General features: G+C 32.0%; 1 protein-coding gene across 1 annotated transcript; it reads right to left on the bottom strand.

Annotated features, from left to right (window-relative positions):
• Positions 1-19,066: 19,066 nt before the first annotated feature.
• On the bottom strand, positions 19,067-24,315 carry LOC127736467 (small nuclear ribonucleoprotein E). Its single transcript, XM_052247016.1, has 5 exons — positions 24,167-24,315; positions 22,599-22,625; positions 21,704-21,766; positions 21,108-21,186; positions 19,067-19,651 (listed from the first exon to the last, which is right to left on the bottom strand). The coding sequence occupies exons 1-5, from the start codon at positions 24,215-24,217 to the stop codon at positions 19,596-19,598; spliced, it is 276 nt and encodes a 91-aa protein (XP_052102976.1). The 5' UTR covers positions 24,218-24,315; the 3' UTR covers positions 19,067-19,595.
• Between the last annotated feature and the right edge of the window lie 3,433 nt (positions 24,316-27,748).

Here is a 27,748-nt window from a genome sequence, read left to right as displayed (position 1 = left end):
TTATTATCTTGAAAACTGCTAAAGATAGAGAAAATCTGACTTGGGGCAAAAATGTTCAAAATGATGATATCTACCTATAATTATGTTTATTGACATCAAAACTGTCAGACGACTTCTAATCTGAGTTATTGCCCTTAAACGATGAATTTTACCTCTTTTTTAATTTTTGCCCATTGTCTCGAAAATTTTAATAGATGGAAAGAAACTTTTAATTATACAAACGATAAGCAAGACAAGATCTACATGATCGAAAATGTTAGTTTTTTACCACTTTTTTAATATTTGCCCATTATCTTGAAAACTATAATAGCTAGATAGACATTTTAAAAAGCAAAAATGATCAGCATGACTAAATCTACAAATAAGTCAGTACGAGCAAAGTTGTTGGTTGACTCCTTATCAAAGTTATTGCCTTTTAGTGACCATTTTTCACAATTTTTTATTTTTCATTTTTGTTTTTTTTCTTGAAACTATATATAACAGATAGTATGTTTAAAAGGCAAATATGATCAGCAAGACGAGATCTACAAATAAGCCATCATGGTTGAAATCTTCAGTTGACTCCTTAATGGAGTTATTGCCCTTTAATGATAATTTTTTACATTTTTGGAGCGTTTTTTGCCTTTTATCTTGAAAACTATAATATAAATAGAAACTTTAAAAAAGAAAAATGATCAGCAGGATTAGATCTACAAATACGTCAACATGGCTGAAATTGTCAGTTGACTCTTAATACTATAATTCCCATTTAATGATGATTATTACAAAAAAGTGGCAATTATTGAAGATTGAAGATGCAGGTGAGTGACACAGGCTCTTTAGAGCCTCTAGGTTTTTTTTAACATGCTACAGTTTACTTACCGGTATACAATATAAAGGGTGCACTTGAATCACTCTTATTAACTGTGATTGAAAAATGTGTATGTTTTATACAAAGCGACAAAAAAAGTTTAATAATTTACTCCTTGGGGTAGATACTATATTTTCAGCATACCGGTACATATTTTCTATCACTTGGCTCAAAATTGATTGGTGTCTAACCCACCTCACTTTCAGCACTATTGGCTATTTCGTGGCAGTCGGTTTTAATTGGTGGAGGAAACCAGAGTGCCTGGAGAGAACCACTGACCTTCAGCAGGAAATCTGACAATCATTGTCAATTAAAATTGGAGTCGTGCACCTCTGCCATGTGCAGGGTTTAAACTCACAAACTCAGTGTTGACAGGCTAGTGATACAGTAGTTGAAACTTGGCCTAAGAACAAGGTGATTTATTGTCCATCAATTAGTATCTATCATCTGTCAATCCAAAGCACAATTTCTTATTATTATTTAGGATGAAATTTGAAAAAAAGGCAAGACAGGAGTTTTGAGTAAAAAAAAAGGCAGGACGACAATTTATGTAAAAAAAAAGTCAGGATAAACTAATTAAAAAAAAAGGCAGGACCGAAATGAGTGAAAAATAAAAATAAAAATGCTGGACAAAGATTACAACTAATAAAAAATGCAGGACAAAATTTTTCATCCTAGCTCTCCCTAAAAAAAATCAAATGGTAGCTCCTTTATCTCCCAAGCCTTGTCAAACCAGACTTAAATTGGTATTTTCTGTTTCAGTGTTAAGCATCTAGCATATGGTAGTAATAGCAAAGAAAGGGTCAAACTGAGTCAGAATAATGTGTACCTTTAGGTTGATATGTAAGTGATAAATTTTTCCTGGTAAAATATGTCCGGGCGGACACATATTACTAGTATAAAAAGTCCATGGTTACAGAATTTACTAGTATTTTTAGTCCGATGTTAGTAATTTATGTCCCCAGACTAATTTTCCTAGGAATTCAAGTCCATGTCATTAATATTCCTAGGTAAAAACGTCCATGTTCTTTTTTTAATAGGAAAAATATTAATGAATCAAATCATTTACATTTATACAATATTGGAAATTTAAATATTAAGTTTTAATATTGTTTAAGAGTTGTGTATTTATATTTTTAATAAAATTCATGTCCCCAGAATAATTTTCCTAGGAAATCATGTCCATGTCATTAATATTCCTAGGTAAAAACGTCCATGCCCTTTATTTTAAAAGGTAAATATAAATGTTATGTTTTAATATTGTTTAAGAGTTGTGTATCAATTTTTTTAATATAATGTTTGTCCTCAAACTAATTTTCCTAGGAAATCATGTCCATGTCATTAATATTCCTAGGTAAAAATGTCCATGCCATTTTTTTTAAAAGGAAAATTTTAATGAAACAAATTATTTACATGTAAACAATGGAAATTCGATTTTTATGTTTTAATATTGTTTAAGAGTTGTGCATTAATATTTTAATAAAATTCATGTCCCCAGACTAATTTTCCTAGGACATCATGTCCATGTCACTAACATGCCTAGGTTATAACGTCCGGCCATGTCCTTTATTTTAATAGGAAAAATTAATGAAACTTTCCAATCTTAACTAAGAAAAAATGTTGTTTTTTTATTTGCAATAATTTTAAAAATATAATAAAAATTACTAGAAAAACAAGTCTTAGGACAATTTTTCCTAGTTAAATAAGTGCCAGACATATTTTACTAGCTATGGACTTATTTTCCTAGGAAAATTTGTCCTGGGACTTAAATTCCTAGTAAAATAATGGTCATGGACTTGATTAACTAGGAAAAAAAGTCTGGCGGACAAATTTTACTACCGGACCAATTTTACTGTTACAGACACACCTTCCTGCAGACTGTAACCAGACGAACAACCACATTACAAATCTAGGTTTGCATGACAGTCTGGAATAAAGCAAATTTCATATTCTTATAGACCTTATTGCTATTGGAATCTGAACTATTGACATCATACAGCAATCACTTTTCCTTTGTGGTGTCAGACATTTCCAATTGTGACGTCAAAGTTTTACTGGAACCTTCGTGATGTCCAGTAATGGCTGACAAATAGCAATAAGGTGTATTTAATAAAATTGAGAATGGAAATGGGGAATATGTCAAAGAGACAACAACCCGACCAAAGAGCAGACAACAGTCGAAGGCCACCAATGGGTCTTCAACGCAGCGAGAAAATCCCGCATCCGGAGGTGGTCCTCAGCTGGCCCCTAAATAAAAATGTGTACTAGTTCAGTGAAAATGGACGTCACACTAAACTCCAAAACATATAAAAACTAAAATTAAAAAAAAAATACAAGACTAACAAAGGCCGGAGGCTCCTGATTTAGGACAGGCGCAAAAATGCGGCGGGGTTAAACATGTTTTGTGAGATCTCAACCCTCCCCCTATACCTCTAGCCTGTAGAATAAAGAAACACATAGCAATACGCACAGTAAAACTCAGTTCAAAAGAAGTCCAAGTCCGATGTCAGAATAGTTATACATGTTAGTGTTCTGATTTGCATTTAATATTTTATACTAGACATAAAATACCAATCAATCCATAAAACAAGGAATCCTGCATTTGAGTTGAATTGGATCAATTCATTAACTACCCTTCATATGTTTTTCTTTTCCAAATTTTGGGTTAAGCTTGACCAATCCCAAAACCTTATATCCGTAGCTGTGATTGGAAGTGACGAGAAATGGGGATGGATGTACACCGAAAAATTTCTGACATGAAATGCTTGGAATTCATATATAATATTAAAGTGAGTAGCACTATTCACCTCTTAATAATTGCTAGAGGTCATGGTGATCTAATTATAAAAGCTTACCGTAAGATCAAGACAAAACCTTGACATCACTGATAGTCATCAACAAGTAAAACTAAAATAGTTTAATACTACTAGTTTAAAAATTAAATTTGATGTCTTTTTTAATAAATGATTGTGCAATGAGCAGTCAAAGAATTAGAGGTAGATTTAATATATGTTACTGAATGTAATGAAAGTCTTTTTAACTGTAAAAGTCCCTCATATCTGGAGCAACTTACTATATATCATAAAATCAAAGGGAGCTAGTATTCATGAAAAGCAACATCGTGTACAAATTATGTAAGGATTCATTCAGGCATGCTTTGAATTAGTGTGATACATAAACTTGTGTGGTTGAACAAGTAAGAGTGCACACGCTGAAATGTCTTGCCTGTTTTACTTATCATTGAATTCTTGTTGAAAGTCTGTAATATGAAGGTTTTGCAACACGTATCACATAAACTCAGCATTATCCATGTTCTGTGGATATGAGGTTGCGGTTAGATGACACATGCAAGACAGACATGTACACCTTAGTCATTCTATACACCAAATATAGTGGTCTATCACTTATACACTTAGTACCCGAGAAACAGATCTAACCACAAAACAACATTGACCAATGAACCATGAAAATGAGGTCAAGGTCATATGAACCCTGCCAGATAGACACACCTTACTATCATTCCATACACCAAATATAGTTGATGTATCGCTTAAAGTATCTGCATGATAAACTGACAAAATTAAGAAAACTTATCATTGACAAATGAATCAAGAAAATGACCTATTGCTTATAATATTTGAGAAATAGACCAAACCACAAACACTAAACATTGTCCAATGAACCATAACTCGAATAATTCAAGCCCTTACCGTCTCCAATTCTCTCCACCTTTCGAGGTTAATGTAGTGATCGATAGGGAGCGTAATATAACGACTGGATTATTCGGGTTAAATGAACCATGAAAATGAGATCAAGGCCAGAAGAAACCTGCCAGACGGACATGAACACCTTACAGTTATTCCATACACCAAATATAGTGGCCCTATAGCTTATAGTATCTTCAGAAATAGATCAACCCACAATAAAGAACTGGGCCATGAGTGCATGATATGCCCCGTTGCCCTATTAGCTGGTCTTTATGCTTTAATTGAATATATGATTAACTAGAAATACTACGACTCCAAGCACTGTTCGTGCACTGGTGATGAACATCAATGACAAAGTTACCAAGTATCTTAAATATCTATCAAGATATAAAAGTTATGTATCAGATATAATAGACCAAGTATTTCTAAATATTGCAGAATCACAAACTGTTTTATGCTGGTAACAAGGATATCAAGATTTTTTAGCTAATAAATTTCCACAACTCTGCAATATTTTGAAATTTATCAAAAACAAAGGGAGCTTTTTTCAAGAGATATAAACAAGTCACCAAAGTTTCATGAACACTCAAAGTTTTAATTTTTGTCTGAAAACTGGATAATCCACCCTTTTTTATGAATAAAGTCCCAATACTCCAAAATGTAATTTCATAAATTTTTAAATATCGAAAATATAAACAATTCATCAGTTTCATGAAAATTGCTCAAAGCATTTTCGAGTTTTAGTCAGAAAACTGGAAAATCCTCCATTTTTATATGAATAAAATTCCATAACTAGGATTCGTAAAATTTAAAATAAATTGGGAATGTGTCCATTGGACACAGATGATCCCGGCCCCTGCATATAAAGGGACATAACTCAAGAACTGTAAAAGTGACGCTACCCAAATTCGTACTTGATCTGAGTTTTGTGGTAATAAGCAGTGTGTATAAGTTTCATAACATTTGGTTGAGGCAAACTTAAGTTAGATGAAACCTGCCAGTCGGACATGTACACCAAATATAGTTGACCTTATAGTATACAAGATACAACTTGACCGTGTAACTATAACCTTGGTCACTGATCAAAGAAATGAGGTTGAGGTCAGGTGAACCCTACCTGACAGACATGTAGACGTTACAAGGAACCCATATATATACCAAATATAGCTATTCTTTTACTTATAAGACAAATAAATGTGGATTGTGTCCACATGTGTCCACAGATGATGCCCCCGCTTGCATATCATATAGTAATAAAGGGACATAACTGAAGAACGGTAAAAGTGACGCTACCCAAATCTGAACTTGATCTGAGTTTTGTGGTAATAAGCATTGTGTGTAAATCTCATAACATTTGGTTGAGGCTAACTTAAGTAGAGAACAGAAACTAAAAATTCAGCATTTTTTCTATTTGTAAACACGCATAACTCAAAAACGGTTGTGTATAAGTTTTGTGACATTTGGTTGAGACAAACTAAAGTTAGAGAACGGAAATGAAAAATTCAGCAATTTTTATGTTTATAAAGGGACATAACTCAAGAATGGTAAAAGGGTCGCCACCCAATTTCGCACTTAATCTGTATTATGTAGTAATAAGCATTGTGTATAAGTTTCATAACATTTGGTTGAGGCAAACTAAAGTTAGAAAACGGAAACAACAAATTTGTACTTGATCTTAGTTTTGTGGTAATAATATTGTGTATAGGTTTCATAATGTTTGGTTGGGCAAACTTAAGTTACAGAATAGAAACTAAGAATTTTGCAATCTTTCGATTTACAAAGGGGCATAACTCAATAATGGTTAAAGTGACATTACCCAAATTCAACTTGATCTGTGTTTTATCAGTGAAAGTCAAAATTATACATTGCATTGTATAAAGCATTGATTGTAGTTGATTCAACTATAATCATAGACAAAGGAAGATAACTCCAATTTTAAAAATTACTTGATATTTAGAAGTAAATAAAAATTTTGCAATTTTTCCATTTATAAAGGGGCATAACTCTAGAATGGTTAAAGTAACGCCACCAAAGTTCAAACTTGATCTGTGTTTTGTGGTAATAAGCATTGTGTATAAGTTTCATAACATTTGGTTGAGGCAAACTTAAGTTAGAGAACGGAAACTAAAAATTTTGCATTTTTTCCATTTATAAAGGGGCATAACTCTAGAACAGTTAAAGTGACGCAATCAAAATTCAAACTTGATCTGTGTTTTGTGATAATAAGCATTGTGTATAAGTTTCATAACATTTGGTTGAGGCAAACTCAAGTTAGAGAACGGAAACCAATTTTGGGACGTACGGACGTACGTACGTACGTCCGTACAGACGGACAAGGGTAAAACTTAATGCCCCCACCGCTACGGCGGGGGCATACAAATTAATTTTAGTATTATTAGCAGTTTTTTTATTTTACTTAAAATTCAATGCCTACAAGCCCAATTTGAAAGAGGTTACTAGTATATGATAACTTAAGAATTATTTCTATGATCTTATGAGGCACACACTTGATCAGTCAAAATGATTGTAAAACTAAATTGTGATTTTCTAAAAATTTATTATCAAAGTTTTATCATTTCAATGATATCTATCTAAACAAACGCGATAAATAATAAATATGTGTATTAAAATATGATCACTTTTTAATAATCCTATCATGAGTAAAACTACAGAGAAATAAGGCACACTAAGAATGGCAACATCTATGCCACATCAACAAAGTGCTGTTCTTTGTAAGTTGTGTCAAGTAGACCCAAAAGTGAAATGGAAGTGCATTTACTGTGACATAAAATTGTGTTCAAATTGTAAAGACAAAATTCATTTAAAATGTCAGTTACAAAAGGATCACAAAATGGTTGATATAAAAGAAGTGCGACTGGACGTATCACGAATAGTTAAACCAAAGCTGAATCATACACCACAAATTACAGTTGAATTAACTTAGTGAAAATGAGAAGAAATACCCAACAAAACTTAACTGTATAAATCTCTTATTGGGATCCACTAACAATGTGCTATGGATTGGTGATGGAGAAATGCAAAATACACTTCGTCAACGAATATTTGCTAAACCTACTGCTCTGCAGAAAATTGAACTTCAAGAGAAAAACCTTAATGTAACATTGAATTTTGATGTTACTGTTTTTGATATTGCTCTTACTTCTACAAATGACCTGCTATTGGCTACTGGTGAATCAAAACTTAAGCAGATATCAAATTTAGACCAGCCTTGTGATGTTAAAGATTATGTATATGGTGTGGAAACACTAGGAATAAAATGCGTGCATGTAACAAAAGACGGCTGTGTGATAGTAGGGGGAGACCATCTATGTTCAGATGTAAGAAAATCTGTTGACATCATGGATAAAGATGGCAATGAAGTGAGAACATATGAATTTGACAAAAAGAATAGTCTTATCTTCAAAGATCCCAAGCGTATAACAAGTACCGGTAATGGCAACATTTTTGTACTTGATGAATGCGGAACTTCCATAGGAAATCCTGAACGCAGAGTAGTGGTCATACGTCAGACAGATATCATCATAACTTTTGCAGGAAAAAATTTATCAGACACATTAGTAACAACATCATCAGACTACGTAATTGTTGTGGAGACAAGAAGCAGCAGTCTCTATTTTCTTAACAACAATGGTGATTTTCTTAGAACCTATGACACCACAGATATAGACATAAAATATCCGATATCTGTAGCCTTTACTACAGAAGGGAAATTCAGCTGGCTTTATATTGGATGTAAAACGCCTGAAGGAAAGTAAAACAAAGCAAAGCTTTATAAGATGACCATACTAGAATATTAAAACATTTGAATATCAACAAGTGTAATGGAATAAGGAAAAAAATTTCACAGACTAAGAAGGAACTTATTATTTCAATGTATTCATAACAAATGCAGAAAGATTATAATAACTTCAAAATGTACGGGCAGATTTATTTGCACCCTTTTTTTCTCAGTAGTTTTTAAGAGATTTTCCCCCATATATGTATTTTCTTGATAATTTTGAACTTCTGTATCATCTCTCATAATAATAAAAATTGAATATAAGGAAATATTCTAATTTTTTATCATGTGATAAGTGAAAATATCTCCAACATAAACATGATAAAAACTTCTATGTTTAAAGAAATGATTTTAAATTGTGCTGTATATAAACTTTTCAGCAGTAGTTTTTAATGTGTGTTTGATATATATAAATAAAGAGCTGCGCCATGAGCGCATGATACGCCAGTTTTTCAATGAATAAAGTTCCATTACTCCTCAATGTCATATCAGAAATTTATTAAAAAAAACTAAAGGGAGCTCATTTTAATAGATATAAACCAGTCACCAAAGTTTCATGAAAACTGCTCAATGCATTTTTGAGTTATTGTCTGAAAACGGGAAAATCCCCCCCCCCCCCTTTTTAATGAATAAAATCCCATAACTCGGAAACGGACAACGTTATACCATAATACGTCCTGTAAACGGGCGTATAAAAAGGGAGGGTCAAGCACTCATAAAATAAGTTTTAAAAGGAATTACATTTTTTTTATTATCGTCTTAAGGATTCAGGAAAGATTAATTGCCGACCTCGTCATGTTTTTATCAAGTAAATGCAGTCCATTTTGTTCATATTTACTGTGACTTGACTGTTAGTGTTGTTCTCCATCTATTGCAACTTATTTAAAATTCTGACCAAATTGCAATTTGTTTTATAAAACCAAACTGTTCAACTGGTCAGAAATTTTGAACAAACTGTTGTAGAAAACCATAGTCAAGTCGTGAAAGTGCAAGGTGATAAAATAAAGCATACTTACAATCCTATAAGACTTTAATTCCACTTCAATGTTATTGTGAAAATTCAGTCTAACAGTTTGTATAGAAATTTTATTGTTATTGTCATGCTAAATGTGATATGTTGTAATTTTGAATTGCTATAAAAATGTCCAAACTAAGCTTTCATACAATTTTTCTTTCGAAAAGTCTTCTATATTCATAAGAATCAGACATCATTTGAATTAAAACATCTTATATTCAGTAAAATATATGTGAAATTACAATATGTTGTTAATAAGTTTCCATGGGAGATAACCTAAAACATTATTCTTCTGAATATAGAAGACTTTTCGAAAGAAAAATTGATTAACTCAAATGGAAACTTCCTATAAACGTATTGTAATTTCACACATATTTTACTGAATAAAAAAATGTTTTAATTCAAATGATGTCTGATTCTTACGAATATAGAAGACTTTTCGAAAGAAAAATTGAGTATCTCAAATGGAAATTTCCTATAAACGTATTGTAATTTCACACATATTTTACTGAGTATAAAATGTTTTAATTCAAATGATGTCTGATTCTTATGAATATAGAACTTTTCCGAAAGAAAAATTGTATGAAAGCTTAGTTTGGACATTTTTATAGCAATTCAAAATTACTACCTATCACCTTTAGCATGACAATAACAATAAAATTTCTATACAAACTGTTAGACTGATTTTAATTATAACATAGAAGTGGAATTAAAGTCTTATAGGATTGTAAATAGATATAGGAAGATGTGGTATGAGTGCCAATGAGACAATTCTCCATCCAAGTTACAATTTATAAAAGTAAACCATTATAGGTCAAGGTACGGCCTTCAACACGGAGCATTGGCTCACACCGAACAGCAAGCTATAAAGGGCCCCAAAAAATTACTAGTGTAAAACCATTCAAACGGAAAAACCAACGGTCTAAACTATATAAAAACGAGAAACGAGAAACACGTATGAACTATATAAACAGACAACTACTGTAATCAGATTCCTGTAAGTATGCTTTATTGACTTTATTTTATCACCTTGCACTTTCACAACTTGACTGTGGTTTTCTACAGCAGTTTGTTCAAATTTCTGATCAATTGAACAGTTTGGTTTTATAAAACAAATTGCAATTTGGTCAGAATTTTGAATAAGTTGCAATAGGTGGAGAGCAACACTTACAGTCAAGTCACAGTAAATAAACTAAAAGCAAGACTTTGATATCAAAATTGCGTATCTAACTGATAGTCTTGTCATAAGACCAAGTTGCAATAACATATATCAAGGCTTAAAAGATAACAATTATACAATTATATCACTAAACAACCACACATTCCATTATCTTTACAAAAAGTCAAGTACAAAATCCATATGCATGTTTATCTAATGATTTATCATAAATATTCATTATTACCGTAATCTATTAACCTCAGCCTAAATTAAATATTACTTTTTGACATCAAACAATTGTTTCCTTTTTATCCTCCAATGACACAATGTTCCCTATATTTTAGGTTGGACATTGTTTGTAGCTAAAATTAACATGTTCCTGTATTTCATTTTACAATATAGAAAAAAAAGATAAACTTTACTGAATGACTACTGATTTTTGTATGGAAACATTGGCTATAATTTCAGCAAATACTTTGACCCCTTCATTTGAATAACCAATAGCTGATGATTTTTTTTTTAATATGAATCTTTTGATACAAATAAACAGAAAATGATGCAAGAACTTGTATAGGTTTTTGTACTAATTTCCCACTCATGAATCAACGTATTGGAAAACAGGAAATAGGTGTCTGAATATGAAGTCATTCTGAAAAGTAGTACTTGAGAAAAATGTGACCAATATAAATGATGTGCAGACAAGGTTAATGCAATCTATACCCATCTTCTAGAGTGGGTTACAATAAACAAAACCATTTTAGCTGCTCTGACCTTGACCTTTGACCCAAATCTGAAGATATCTTCTTCCCCATAGTTTGGTAAAATCAAAATTTTGCAAAGTTAGTCTATCAATAGCTGCTATGAGCTTGATTTTTAATCTATTGACCACATAATCAAATCAATAAGGGTTATCTTCACCATATGGGGCATTATTGGAACAAATTTGGTAAAAGTCAGACTTATTGTTCAAAAGATATCCTGCAATCAAATTTTGCAAAAAATCGGTCTATAAATAGCTGCTGGGAACTTGACCTTTCATCCATTGACCCCTAAATCAATAAGGTTCCTCATCCCATGCAGCATTACAAAAGCAATCAAAGCACATTGATAAATATATGTTTATGATTCAAAAAGATTTTGACTGGAAACCAAAATGTAAACATTAGGACTGCATTAAAAAAAATGTGGATAGTGTCCACAGATGATGCCCCCGCTTGCATATCATATAGTTATAAAGGGACATAACTGAAGAACGGTAAAAGTGACGATACCCAAATTTGAACTTGATCTGAGTTTTGTGGTAATAAGCATTGTGTGTAAGTCTCATAACATTTGGTTGAGGCTAACTGAAGTAGAGAACAGAAAATAAAAATTCAGCAATTTTTCTATTTGTAAACACGCATAACTCAAGAACGGTTGTGTATAAGTTTTATAACATTTGGTTGAGACAAACTAAAGTTAGAGAACGGAAACGAACAATTCAGCAATTTTTATGTTTATAAAGGGACATTCCTCAAGATGGTAAAAGTGTCGCCACTAAATTTGGTACTTAATCTGTATTATGTAGTAATAAGCATTGGTAATGAATATTGTGTTTAGGTTTCATAATGTTTGGTTGGGGCAAACTTAAGTTGCAGAATGGAAACTAAAAATTTTGCAATCTTTCGATTTATAAAGGGGCATAACTCAATAATGGTTAAAGTGACACTACCCAAATTCAACTTGATCTGTGTTTTATCAGTGGAAGTCAAAATTAAACATTGCATTGTATAAAGCATTGATTGTAGTTGATTCAACTATAATCAAGGACAAAGGAAGATAACTCCAATTTTAATAAAATGCTCCGCTGGGCGCAGCTTGATACGACCGCAGAGGTCGAACCCTGAACAGTTGGGGCAAGTATGGACACAACATTCAAGCTTGATACAGCACTGAATTTGGATTGTGATTAAATATTTGACACACCATAGGTTTCTGACACAGAATGAATGTGTCTAAGAACTTAATCTTTTTTAATTTACCTATTCAAACCATATCATTATCATTTGCTTTTATATGTAAATCAGAAATAGCCAATTTAAAATGGAAAATTTTAAAGAAAAAAAAGGTAAAAAAATCCCCCCCTTTTTTTTGAACCCCCTTATGATTCATCACCCCCAATCTCAATCCCAGCCTTCCCTTTGTGGTATGGTACCTTGCAGTACAAGTTCAGAGAGATCCATACACTTGAACACAAGTTATTGTCTGGAAACTAGAAAAATGCTTGTTTTTTTGCCCCAAATTCCTAAACGTTTAAGGCAATTACCCCCAAACTCAAACCCAGCTTTCCCTTTGTGATATGGAACCTTGTAGTACAATTTCATAAAGATCCATACACTAACACACAAGTTATTCTCCTGAAACTATAAAAATGCTTGTTTTTTGCCCCTTTTTTTGCCCCTAATTCCTAAAATTATGAGGCAATTACCCCCCAAATCAATCCCAGCCTTCCCTTTGTGGTATGGTACCTTGCAGTACAATTTCAGAGAGATCCATACACTAACACACAAGTTATTGTCCTGAAACTAGAAAAATGCTTGTTTTTTGCCCCTTTTTTGGCCCCTAATTTCCTAAAATTTTGAGGCAATTACCCCCAAAATCAATCCCAGCATTCCCTTTGTGATATGGAACCTTGTGGTACAATGTCAGAGAGATCCATACACTAACACACAAGTTCTGTCTGGAAGTTACTGAAATGCTTATTTTTGGGCCCTTATTCCTTAACTGTTGGTACCATAACCCCAAAAATCAATCCCAACCTTCCTTTTGTGGTATTGAACCTTATGGTAAAATTTCATAGAGATCCATTCACTTAAACTAAAGTTAGAATGCGAAAACAAATGTGTCTTCGGAAGACGACATCGACGACGCCAACGTCATACCAATATACGACTGTTAAATTTTTTTGCGGTCGTATAAAAATTACTTGAAATTTAGAAGAAAATAAATAAAATGCTTCGCTGGGCGCAGCTTGATACGACCGCAGAGGTCGAACCCTGAACAGTTGGGGCAAGTATGGACACAACATTCAAGCTTGATACAGCTCTGAATTTGGATTGTGATTAAATATTTGACACAGCATAGGTTTCTGACACAGAAAGAATGTGGTCTAAGAACTTGATTTTTTTTAATTTACCTATTATGGTCCAATGTCCAAAATCAAAATACATGGTTAGATTCAGCATATCAAAGAACCCCATATATTCAATTTTTGTTGAAATAAAAAAAAGTTTAATTTTGGACCCCAACTTGGACCAACTTGAAAACTGGGCCCATAATCAAAAATCTAAACACATGTTAAGATTCAGCATATCAAAGAACCCCAAGAATTCAATTTTTGTTAAAATCAAACTAAGTTTAATTTTGGACCCTTTGGACCTTAATGTAGACCAATTTAAAAAACAGGACCCAAAATTAAAAATCTAAATACACGGTTAGATTTGGCATATCAAAGAACCCCAATAATTCAATTTTTGATTAAATCAAACGAAGTTTAATTTTGGACCCTTTTGACCTCAATATGAACCAATTTGATAGCGGGGTCCACAAATAAAAAATCTAAATACATGGTTAGATTCAGCATATCAAAGAACCCCATATATTCAATTTTTGTTGAAATCAAACAAAGTTTAATTTTGGACTCCAATTTGGACCAACTTGAAAACTGGGCCAAAAATCAAAAATTTAAATACATGTTTAGATTCAGCATATCAAAGAACCCCATATATTAAATTTTTGTTAAAATCAAACAAAGTTTAATTTTGGACCCTTTGGACCTTAATGTAGACCAATTTGAAAACTGGACCCAAAATTAAATAAAATGCTCCGCAGGGCGCAGCTCGATACGACCGCAGAGGTCGAACCCTGAACAGTTGGGGGAAGTATGGACACAACATTCAAGCTTGATACAGCTTTGGATTTGGATTGTGATTAAATATTTGACACAGCATAGGTTTCTAACACAGATTGAATGTGGTCTAAGAACTTAAAAATTTTAAATTGGACATTCACCTTTTATGGTCCAATATCCAAAATCTAAATACATGGTTAGATTCAGCATATCAAAGAACCCCAAGAATTCAATTTTTGATGAAATCAAACAAAGTTTAATTTTGGACCCTTTTGACCTCAATGTGGACAAAGTTGATAACGGGGCCCAAAAATCAAAAATCTAAATACATGGTTAGATTCAGCATATCAAAGAACCCCATATATTCAATTTTTGTTGAAATCAAACAAAGTTTAATTTTGGACCCCGATTTGGACCAACTTGAAAACTGGGCCCATAATCAAAAATCTAAATACATGTTTAGATTCAGCATATCAAAGAACCCTAAGAATTCAATTTTTGTTAAAATCAAACTAAGTTTAATTTTGGACCCTTTGGACCTTAATGTAGACCAATTTGAAAACGGAACCAAAAATTAAGAATCTAAATACACTGTTAGATTCGGCATATCAAAGAACCCCAATAATTCAATTTTTGATGAAATCAAACAAAGTTTAATTTTGGACCCTTTTGACCTCAATGTGGACAAAGTTGATAACGGGGCCCAAAAATCAAAAATCTAAATACATGGTTAGATTCAGCATATCAAAGAAGCCCATATATTCAATTTTTGTTGAAATCAAACAAAGTTTAATTTTGAACCCCGATTTGGACCAACTTGAAAACTGGGCCCATAATCAAAAATCTAAATACATGTTTAGATTCAGCATATCAAAGAACCCCAAGAATTCAATTTTTGTTAAAATCAAACTAAGTTTAATTTTGGACCCTTTGGACCTTAATGTAGACCAATTTGAAAACGGAACCAAAAATTAAGAATCTAAATACACTGTTAGATTCGGCATATCAAAGAACCCCAATAATTCAATTTTTGATGAAATCAAACAAAGTTTAATTTTGGACCCTTTGGACCTTAATGTAGACCAATTTGAAAACGGAACCAAAATTTAAGAATCTAAATACACAGTTAGATTCGGCATATCAAAGAACCCCAATAATTCAATTTTTGATGAAATCAAACAAAGTTTAATTTTGGACCCTTTGGACCTCAATGTGGACCAATTTAAAAACGGGGCCCAAAATCCAAAAACTAAATACACGGTTAGATTCAGCATATTAAAGAACCCTATGAAATCAAGAATAAAACCCCATTGAAATTGGTCAAGAAATAAGCAATTTATAGGAAGTATCTTCTTTTGCACAATCCTGTGCTATTAAATATTTCTTGCTATTGCGCAATACTGTACAATTGACTATTTCTTGCTATTGCGCAATATTGTGCTATTGGATATTTCTTGCTATTGCGCAATACTGTGCAATTGAAGATTTCTTGCTATTGCGCAATACTGTGCAATTGAAGATTTCTTGCTATTGTGCAATACTGTGCAATTGAAAATTTCTTGCTATTGCACAATACTTATTATATAATAATTTACACATCCTGTTTGGTGTGTATCTCCTACCATATCATTATTATTTGATTTTAAATATAAATCAGAAATAACCAAAAAAAGAAAAAAAAGGAAAAAAAAATAAATCCCCCCCCCAAAATTTTTTGAACCCCCATTATGATTCATCACCCCCCAAACTCAATCCCAGCCTTCCCTTTGTGGTATGGTACCTTGCAGTACAAGTTCAGAGAGATCCATACACTTGAACACAAGTTATTGTCTGGGAACTAGAAAAAAATGTGTTTTTTGGCCCCTTTTTGGCCCCAAATTCCTAAACGTTTAGGGCAATTACCCCCAAACTCAAACCCAGCTTTCCCTTTGTGATATGGAACCTTGTAGTACAATTTCAGAAAGATCCATACACTTACACACAAGTTATTGTCATGAAACTAGAAAAATGCTTGTTTTTTGCCCCTTTTTTGGCCCCTAATTCCTAAAATTTGGAGGCAATTACCCCCAAAATCAATCCCAGCATTCCTTTAGTGATATAGAACCTTGTGGTACAATGTCAGAGAGATCCATACACTAACAAACAAGTTATGTCTGGAAGTTACAAAAATGCTTATTTTTGGCCCCTAATTCCTTTACTGTTATTACCATAACCCCCAAAATCAATCCCAACCTTCCTTTTGTGGTATTGAACCTTGTGGTAAAATTTCATAAAGATCCATTCACTTAAACTAAAGTTAGAGTGCGAAAACCAATGTGTCTTCGGACGACGCTGGACGACGCCGGACGACGACGACGACGACGCCGGACGACGACGACGACGACGCCAACGTCATACCAATATACGACCACAAAAATTTTTTTGCGGTCGTATAAAAATTAAATACACGGTTAGATTCGGCATAACAAATAAATAAATGTGGTCAAAGATTTTACAAATCTAATGCGCCATACTGTGCAATTAAAGATTACTTCTTGACATTTTTCAATATTTGAAATTTGAAAAAAAAAAATATTTGAAGAATAATTCTTTTTAATTTCTGAAATCTGAAATGAGAAAAAAATGATCCCCCACAATTTCTTTTTACTCCCCCCCCCCTTTTTTCCCCCAAAAAATTCTTTCCCTCAAGATATGGTCATAATCTGAATTCAAATTTCCAATGGAGTTTGCAACCATAATTACCCATTTAATTTTACCATAGTGCTAACTTAATCTATTTTATAATAGAATTTAAAATATAGTGTCAAATCTTTCATATGGATTTTTTTGTAAAAAAAAAAGATGCAACATTTGCAGATATTTTTACTGGTCTTCCTTTATAAATATGCATTTCTTTAAACATAATTTAAAAGCAGTGTAAGGGAAGTAACCAAAATGTTGTATTTGGATTACCTCCCTTACACTGTTTTAAATTATCTTAATTGTTCATTAACCATTACTTTATACATAATTTAAAAGCATTGTAAGGGAGATAATTTCAATGATGTATTAGATTTATCTCCCTTACACTGCTTTAAATTATGTTTTGTACTAAAGTATTTGTCCATTAACCAGGACAACCTTGTTTTTCCCCCTTTTTTGCCCCTAATTCCTAAACGGTTTGAGCCATAACCCCCCAAAGCAAATCCTAACCATGGTATGGAAATTTGTAGTATAATTTCAGAGAGATCCATACACTGTTCCACAGTTATTGTCTGGAAACTAGAAAATGCTTATTTTTGGCCCCTAATTCCTTAACTGTTGGTACCATAACCCCCAAAATCAATCCCCACCTTCCTTTTGTGGTATTGAACCTTATGGTAAAATTTCAAAGAGATCCATTCACTTAAACTAAAGATAGAGTGCGAAAACCAATGTGTCTTCGGACGACGACGACGACGCCAATGTCATACCAATATACGACCGCAAAAATTTTTTGCGGCCGTATAAAAATTAGCAATTTTTCCATTTATAAAGGGGTAATAAAATTTTTGCAATTTTTCCATTAATAAAGGGGCATAACTCTAGAACGGTTAAAGTGACGCCACCAAAATTCAAACTTGATCTGTGTTTTGTGAGCATTGTGTAGAAGTTTCATAACATTTGGTTGAGGCAAACTCAAGTTAGAGAACGGAAACCAATTTTGGGACGTACGTATGTACACACGTACAAGGGTAAAACTTAATGCCCCCACCGCTACAGTGGGGGCATAAAAATTGTACTTTTTTTCTAGCACTCACTGAACCATGTATATGAGGTCAAGGACAATGGAGGTATGACCGACAAGAACTTAGTAACATTAGGTATTTGATACAAGGTATGAAGTATACAGGTCTTCTAGCTTCTGATATATAAAGCTTTATACAAAAAGTTTACACCCTCGCTGCTGGATTGTAATCCCTGTCTCACATTTTGCCACTTTAGCAGCAGGGGAGACAAAAACAGAACAAACATAAAATGTTATTCTGATAAATATACCATAGGTAGAATATTTTTGGGTTGCAAATTTTTTTTTACTGATTTCAAGCTACTATTTTTATGGTTTCATTATTTTTCAACAATCAAAGTCTTGGTTTCCACCTACACATAAATCAAATAGTTACACACCATTTATGGTCCTAGACTGTTTTGTGTGAACCTGCATCCTAGATGTTTTGTAATGAATTCTGGTATTGTATGCTTTTGTTGAATATATGCCATGAACTGAAATATTTTCTAATGCAAACATTTTCAACAGCCTACTAGCATATTGATCTTGCCAGCCAATTTTTAATATCTAATGACTAAGTTCAATCAACAGCTCATTAAAACACTTCTGTTCAGATTTAAGGTATAAAGGGCTATTCCAGAAAAAGTGTACGGGAGGATTAGACAACACTTTTTTTTATACCCAACTACCGATAATTTTTTTTTAATTTGTAACAGAATTATATTTGCTTCCACCCCTAATTATTCTGACACAGAAAAAGAAGCATGTGGTGTCCAACACTCTCGTATTTTTTTCTTGGCAGTAGCCCTGCATTAAATGTTCATAACTATTCATGCTAATGCGGCATACAGCAAACATCAATCAATCAATCATTTTTTATTTTCATTAATTACAACAAATTTAAGACTTCATAAAATTTATTTTACAATGACATGATTGAAAAGACAACATGAGTAATACAATAAATGAAAGGAATTCAACAGGTGACTTCAAGTTAATTTGCAGCATACAATGATAAGATAGTGTTACTAATTCTCTAAATTAGATTTCCTGATTTTATAATAAACTATTAACAGATTTTCTATTAAATTTAAAATAAAACCTTTATGCAGACATTAGGAAATATATGCAAATTAAGTTGAAGTGACTGGTATTGATGTTTTGATGTTATTGCGAAAATTGATGTTTAGGAATATCTGCACTTTCTTAAGAGCTTTGAATACTTTTAAGAAATAAATCTAGAAAAAACAGATTTTGTAACAAAAAATATAAAATTGGTATTTGTTGTCCCATTTTAAACTTAAAAGTTGCTGTGACACTGTTCTTTATGTAGTCACAAAAATCACAAACAAATTACAACATTCTCCCGATTTTAATGGAATCTCTCTCACTTGTTCCCTGTTAGAAATATACACAAAATGCTGCTGATTACGTCTGCACTTGTTGGATTAATGTGATGTTATCTCCCTTGAGCATTATTCGTCCTGAAAAATACAAAAATAAAAACAATCAATAGTAATTTGTAAATTTCCTACAGCACAATCAAGTTGATTAAGTGTTAAGTGTAGAGTGATTCACTCTGATAATACTTCCGTTTACAAATCTGTCCTGTATAACCAGTGGGATATACAGTCTGTTTTACATTATATTACAGTTTGTTCTTATGTTTTGCTTTAACACCGCAAACATGTTTAACCCCACCAAATTCTTGAAGTGCCTGTCCCAAGTTAGGAGCCTGTAATTCATGTCCCTCATATTTGTTTTTCGTAAATTGTACTGTATAAATTAGGTTGTTAGTTTTGTCGTTTGAATTGTTTCACATTTTTCATGTTGGGACCTTTTATAGCTGACTATACTTTATGGGTTTTTCTCATTGTTGAAGGCCTACAGTGAGTGACCTATGATTGTTTTTATCTTTGTCATCTTAACTCTGGTGGATAGTTCTCATTGGCAATTATACCACATCTCCTTATTTTTATACAGAGACTTTCAGTGAAACACCCACAATTACCTGCATTCACTTGAAATATCACCAAGAGAGCTTTTTAACTGAATCACTTTATGTGAATTATATTCACAAATCTTATTTAGCATATACAACATTTTTAAATTTCTCATTGCTTTTTGATGGGTGCTAAAGTTATGTGGAGCTGTTCATGCAATTTAGAAAAATCTCTGTCACTATAAAATACTAAACATGAATAAATTGAAGAGTTATGATTTGTACAGGAGTAAATAATCAACAATAATGTGTGCTTCATGACAATGCCCTTGATGCTACAATATTGCTGATGTCTTTAATTATTTTTAATGAAAAACAGTATGCATGATTTATATAATTTAGCTTAGAAGGGAGGAGGTAGCCTTTTCTGGTCTTAAAATTGAAGTATTACAATATTAGGTTGTGTTTGTCATAAGAATAATGCATAAGTATGTGCAAAACTTCAACTAGAAGCAATTTCCAAATAATATGAAAGCATTCAGCAAGTTTTTAGGATGAACAATTGCATAAATTTAATTACTCGACAAAGAAATAACAAACATTGCATCTTTTTTTACACATATTTGTGAGTCAGGTATAGTGAGCTCACTAAAATTTATTAAACCTATGTATGCACTTTCACAAACACATACAAGGCCCTTACATTCTATTAAGTCACAGATACATTTATTATGAATTTATGAAGTCATTGGCCTTAATTACATGTTTTTGATTTTGTTATACCTTATTAAAATGGAAATCTTGAATAAAAAGCTCAAATTTAGTGAAAAATATAGCAGAAAAGGGGTACCTTTTTTTTTCAATAATTCAATTTGAAATATAGTTTAAGCTTTAATATTTTGTATTTTCCAGCTTATACTTTTAAACATTTAAAATTTTTTAAAACATATTTATCTATTACAATTATACCACAGTATCAACAACAAACCAGGCCTTACCAAGTGTTTTTCTGTTCTTTGTCTTCATGTGAACTTCTTCTGCTTCATCTAATACCAGATTCATATATTCATCAAAACCCTGGAATGAGAAATATAAGCTGGTATATGTCACAGATCAGACAATTGAAATTTTTAAAGTCTTAATATGAAATTACTATGTATATGCTTATCATACATTGTCATATACTGGTAGAAACTTGTCAAATGCATCGATAAATGCATAATCTTTGTAAAATGTAAATGATATCTGTTTAATAAAAAATCAATGAATAGATATTTCTTCATATCAAAAATACATACACGATTAAATTTATTCCTTTAAAATTAAATAATCAACCCCAGGGTTAAGTTTACCAAACTAGATATTTACAATGAAAACAAATACCAGATTTTTTTTTAAACAGCCAATTTAATCAATGAATGATTGGCTTTTCAAGGAAAAATTCAAAATTCCTATTGAATGAACGCCACAGAGAACAACAGCAATTGTATTTATTTTTAGGACATTTCACCTTGCAAATATTCAAATACCCTGATAAACACCAACTTATCTAGGGAAAGGTTTTATTTTCTTTGCAATAAATGTATAACCTTACCACAATACATCCTTCTATTCTGAGGTTTGTCTGTTCATACAGCCATACTGAGATCCTGGATCTCTGTTAAAAAAAAACATTCAGTAAATAAACAAGTCAAATAATTCAATCTTACAATTCAATTTCAAAGTATTTACATTTGTGTCTTTGGATAGTTGAATTAATATAAGCTTTAATAAGATTTGCGACCAGATTTAAACAATATTTTATTTGGATTCCAGCGATGAAGCATCCACTTTTTTGGAAGACTTTGTGGTACCACCCTATATATTAGAACACATTTCCAAAACACAATGTTAATCTATAAAGGTTTCAGATCTTTTGTCCATCTGAATACAAAGTGTAAGCCTTCTATCACTTGTCTACATGTATAATGTACCCGGTTTGTTTGATAATTTAATTGGATTACAAATAAAATGGCTCATTTTTTGTCTAAAGACCTATCACTATATCACTATTGACAACATAATTCATGACTAGGTCTACATGTAGACTCAGGCAGTTTACACATACACATGTACCATACACTCTGCTATTGTTATAGACTGTATGTTGCCCCCTTTTTTTTTTCATTGGGTTTCTGCCTAATTGACGAATGAAACATATATCTTTTTATTCACATCATTTTTAATTAACAATATGGCCAACTAACTGACATGACTGACATCATAGATATTGTTTTTAGCAATTTCAACAGAAAATACACATTCATATGTACATGTATTTTTGGTTCTTAAGTGGTACTCAAACACATGTCTATTTCAATCCTTAAATTCACTACTTTCAAGAAGTTTTCAGTTAAAGGGCTGTTTGACTTTTGTAATGCTTTGAATAAGATAATGAATAATAGAAAAAATAACTTTCAACAATAAATCAATAGAATTTATATACTTACATTTTGAAGATATCTAAAAATCAAGTTCTGTGTAACAGTTAAGAAAAATACTCTTTTCCATTAATACATTCATGACATAATAATTAAAAGTGAGTACATGTATGCTTTCAACTTTCAAGGAACAAACCTTTGTTTACTAACATGAAATAACATTCAAATGTGACAAATGTTTTTATACAGGTATTTATAGGAATAACTGTGTGAATAGCCTTACAAGTAGGGTTGGTCTGCAATTAGCAAACACTTTTGCTGGTTCTTAATTTTTTTTAAATTATTACTCAATTTGTAAAATTAGATATTATGGTGGAAAACATTTTAATATGAAATTAAATACACAATCATTATTGAGACATGAAAATATGTACATGTATGTCAAGGGTTAGGGTTTCCTTTTTAAAAATCTTCAGGTTTGTAGGTCAGAATTTATACATAATATATATACCTATTTATATAAACATGATAAAAATTTAGAAAAATATAGTTTCAACACATAGAAAAATTTTGTATTCACAGAGTCCTGTTCCAATATCATAATAATGTTCACCATTTGCATTTTGTCAATGATCAAAATGAACATGTTTTTCGTTTTCAAGAACACACGATTGTTTTTAGCCGTGTTTATTTTCATGTGTGCATCATAAGAACATAACTCGTCACTGCCATTGATATTACTTCAATAAAGTTATGATTTCTGACTACAACAACTTAAGGTAAAATAGAAAACTAGTTTCCAATGATATGACTAAGAAACAGTTGGACAATCAATAATTTTAAACTGAATCAGGCGGACATGGTGAATTTTAGAGATTAGGACCAATATGTCAGCCGCTTTAAGCAAAGTCTGTTTTCCCACTGCTAAGAATTGTCTGTTTTGGGAGTTGTTTTTGAGGAATGTAGGACGAGAGTCGTAGGACAAAAAGTCACAATTCAGTTTTGAGATTATTTTTCTTTGCATAAGAAAACACTGTTGTTTTTTTTTTTAAATTGTAATTATATATTATAAAGCAACTTAGTCATGTTTGTAATTAAAACTTATTTAATAAATATCAATAATGATCATATAATTGTTAAGAAAACAAAATGTCAAAGTGGCTTGGTACCTAAGTGGCTTCATGATGCCAAGAAATATATCATTTGCATGATTAAAATTTAATAAATTTTCATTTATCAAGGCTAATGAACAATTTCCTCAACTGTAAAATGAATATATGTAATAAAAAGAAAATATTTCAAGATCTTTCTCTCATATATTCAAACAATTGTCAACAAATTATTTGTGACATTTTGTCCTATCAAGTTTGCGACTTTCTGTCCGTTTACCGTTTTTGAGATGTAAACACAGCCATTTTTGTTCTATGATCTTGTGTGACCCTTTGTTTATTTTTAAGCTTAATTCGTCTGCATCATCAAACTTTGTGAGCCATTATAGCAGGAGATGAAGCTTAATTTGGTGCCTGTACCATCAGTTTGATTTTTCAACCACCGTTGTCTCAAGTAAAAACATGTTGTGTTTACATGAAACTCTGTAATCTCAAGACGATTTATTCTCTTGATTTGAAAAAGGATACGATAGGTTGCACCATAACCTTCTGAACTTTCTGTCCTCCTTTGTATGCCATCGTTAGAGGCTTCCAAAAAATTTGCTATAATAGCACGTTGTGAAAATGGCGGCGAATAGTATTCGACTGATCCCTTAGACCGACTGACGATGTCAAATATAATATGAGCAAGGCAAGAAACAAACCACGCTAAAGGTGAACCAGTTTGCCTGAGGTTCCGACGGGAGATTATAATATTGTTTTCCTTACAATTTAAACAAAATATGTATTACATTTCTGTTCACGGCACTAATAATAATAATAATAATAATAACTTTCTTGTTTAAACCCAGATACAAAAAAATAAATAATTAAAATCAAACAAAATAAACTAGAGATGGCCCGAGAACACAGTTATTTCGTAGTGCATTTCTTTTAGACAATAAAGTCAAATTAAAAAAATCGCACCTGCTCTATCTCAAAAAGATTTTTACAGTGTAGTGTACTACTATTGGGACAAATAATATCAAAATTATAGAAAAGTCTACCAGCTCTAACTCAAAATATTGACAATTCTATGTTAAGGGGGTCTAAAATCCAGTTTGACAGCTTCAGACATACTAGTTTTTGAACTTTTTTTTAACCGGACCAAATCACTACTTAAAACATAAAGATTCAGCAACCAAATTTTTTTAACATGTAATTTCACCCCCTTACTTAATATTTCATGCATAAAATAAAAAATTGGAATGTGTATGAAAAAAATTTGCAAGTTATACACTGTCCACACTAGGGACTATAATCTATAAGGAGGATAACTGTGTCCTTGGACCTAAATACTGCGAGCCTAATAAATGACACACCGTAGCAAAGCTTAATAGTGCAAAGTGTATGACTTGCTATGGGCAAGGATTTGTAAAGTGAGACACTATACAAATCCTTGCTAAGGGGAACTCCAAAAAAATAATCTGGTGACTAAAAGTTAATGGTTCAGATTAAAAGAACATTTCAATATAGCACGGTGTATGAATAACGGGTTTAGGAGGAGTTGCGGATACTATATATGCACCGAAATCTAAAGCAACCAGTTCATGAATATGCCTTTTGTGAACCCAAGAAATAATTCTTAAGAAATCAGTTTTGATAAGTAGGAAGTGCCACGCAATAGCATTCTATGGTTATTCAAGGTTGTGATAATCTAAAGTGTTCAAGTGTAAAAGGGGGTTTAAGAGGACTTGAAAGTAACTCAAAATATAAAAGCAAAGACAAATACCATAGCTGTAAGGGAAATCCTTAAAATAATACGGGGACCGAAAACAAATTAGCCGGGAGGTGCATAATGGCATTATATTGTAAAGATTCTTAGAAAAATTCAATAATATACGATAAAGGGTTTAACAGGAGAGAAGCGTCCGGGTTTAAAAAAAATGTGTACTATATAGTGTGCAGATATGACGAAGTCCAAATGTCATCCAAACTGAGAAACTAAAAAAAACCTGAGTGAGAAGAAGAAATGAAATAGGAGGCCTAGTGAAGTCAAGTCAAACCCTTTCCAACTAATTTTTACATTTTATATTATATTTTGATGCTACATGTAACACTGTCCTATGATTTATCGCTCATAAACATTTTAACTCCACCACATGATCAATGTGACTCTCACTATTTTGGAGCTCATTAATTCAGAGGTTTTCGTCGTTTGCTGTCTTCCATATTTGTTTTTCGTTTATCATATTAACATAAATCATAATGTTTGTTTTCCCATTTGAAATATGTGACATTTAGTCATGCCGGAATTAGAGTTGCTCCTTGCTGTAGACTGTACGGTAGATAGATACCTTATTCTCTAAAAACTAAATGCAAGTTTACAGAGAAAGTACAATTAATATCAATACAAATACACTGAATAGTAGAGGTAAACAGATGCAGTACGATAATGTAAAATGAAGTACAACATTATAATGACATACATGTATAATAAACGGTTAAACTAGATACGAAGAATTAGTCTGGTGTTATATACGTTTACATGGAGGAACTAACCTTTTCATTAATACACTTAATGAACGAACACAGTTTTCTTTAACCTGATTGTTTTTTAGTATTAAACAGTAAGAAAATAGACATTTTATTTAGACGCTATATATATGTGAAAATTTACTTTGAAGCGAAATAATTTTCGTTAATTCTGCAACTGAGAGCAGCAAAATAAATTATGAAATTCATCACCTATATCACCGGAATTACATAAATTACATTTCCTTTCACTGCGATCACGTTTTGTCATATACTCTTTTCTATAGCTAACGCATGGTTACCTGCCTTAAATTTACATAAAATAAAAATATTTTTGTCATCTAGATGATGTTTAGATAACTCTCGAAGTCTAACGTATTCTTGAACAATCTATAGTTTATACATTTTGAAGAATTTTGTTTCGACGAGTACCACTTCTGTTTTTATTGGTCTATCGGTGACCTATAATTATTTATTTCCTCGTCCTTTTTGTGTCTTTTGGTTAATTGTTTCATAGGAAATCGTACAACATATCCTTATAATACCCTATATAACATAGCTAAATTTTACAATTTAATTAAGGTGCATAAACTAAACTAAATGAAATAAATAGAAACAAATCACAAATAAAAAAAAAATATTTTGAATGTAAATATCGAATGAGTATCGTCGATATCGACTACTAAAACAGATGACCCGAGAGAAACTGAATGCCAGAATTGTCTCTATATATATATATATATAACTGTACACAGCAGATGGACATTTAGAACAAAAGTTGTCGATAACGACTCGATATCGAAACTGTACCAGAAGAACATAGTGTAAAATAATTTAAAGAACGAATCAGTTGATGAAAAATTTCCTAAACTAGAAGAAATGAATAGATAAACAAATCACGAAGGAAATTTCAAAATGTCGAAATCCAATCGATAAAGTCCACATCTTAAACAGATAAACAGGGAGAAACTGTATTTGGTGTGTGCACAACTGTATCAGATAAACATTTAGAACACAAATTGTATGCGTCGATATCCAACTTCAGTAAATGAGTAATGTGTAAACTAATTAAAAGAAAAATCAGCTGATAATAATTCTAAATGTCGATTAAAGTAGATGACAAAAGAGTTTCTTATATAATTTAGAAAACAAATTTTGAGCCAACCACTGTTAGCAGTATCTATCGTGTCTTTACAAGGGGCCAGTGAGTTAAGTTAAGTTACTACCGATATCGGTACGATGTCGCCGATATCGTCAGCATCGTTACTACATCGTGTCTTGGACAAACAAAAAAAAACAGATTAGTAAAGCCTATGTAAAAGTATGACTTTCTCCATCTCATCTTAGTTGTGATTTCATTTGATGTCTATGCAGTTAAGCATCAGTAAACACACGAATTGATATCAAGATGTGCTTCAAGTAAGATTTGCAATTTTTGTTTCATTTTGTAAACTTTGTACATCAAATGTTTGTACACCAAAAACGTTTTTCACTATTTTCACTCGGAACTCAAGAGCCGAAACCTACAGCATAAAAGAAGAAGATGTGGTATGATTGCCAATGAGACAACTCTCCACCAGTGACCAAATGACGTAG

This window comes from Mytilus californianus, unplaced genomic scaffold (assembly GCF_021869535.1).
Source record: "Mytilus californianus isolate M0D057914Y unplaced genomic scaffold, xbMytCali1.0.p SCAF_31, whole genome shotgun sequence".
Classification (NCBI taxonomy): Eukaryota; Metazoa; Mollusca; class Bivalvia; order Mytilida; family Mytilidae; genus Mytilus; species Mytilus californianus.
This window is presented reverse-complemented; position numbering and strand designations above follow the sequence as displayed.

What these genes read in the sequence shown, in the direction of transcription:
- LOC127736467 (XM_052247016.1), bottom strand. Translation starts at nt 24,217, where the DNA reads ATGGCATACAAAGGAGGACAGAAAGTTCAGAAGGTTATGGTGCAACCT. An exon ending in TTTTTAGATATCTTCAAAAT is followed by an intron (nt 21,767 to 22,598) that starts GTAAGTATATAA and finishes TTTTTTTAACAG; the next exon opens with AGATCCAGGATCTCAGTATG. An exon ending in AAAGAACAGAAAAACACTTG is followed by an intron (nt 19,652 to 21,107) that starts GTAAGGCCTGGT and finishes TGTATTTTTCAG; the next exon opens with GACGAATAATGCTCAAGGGA.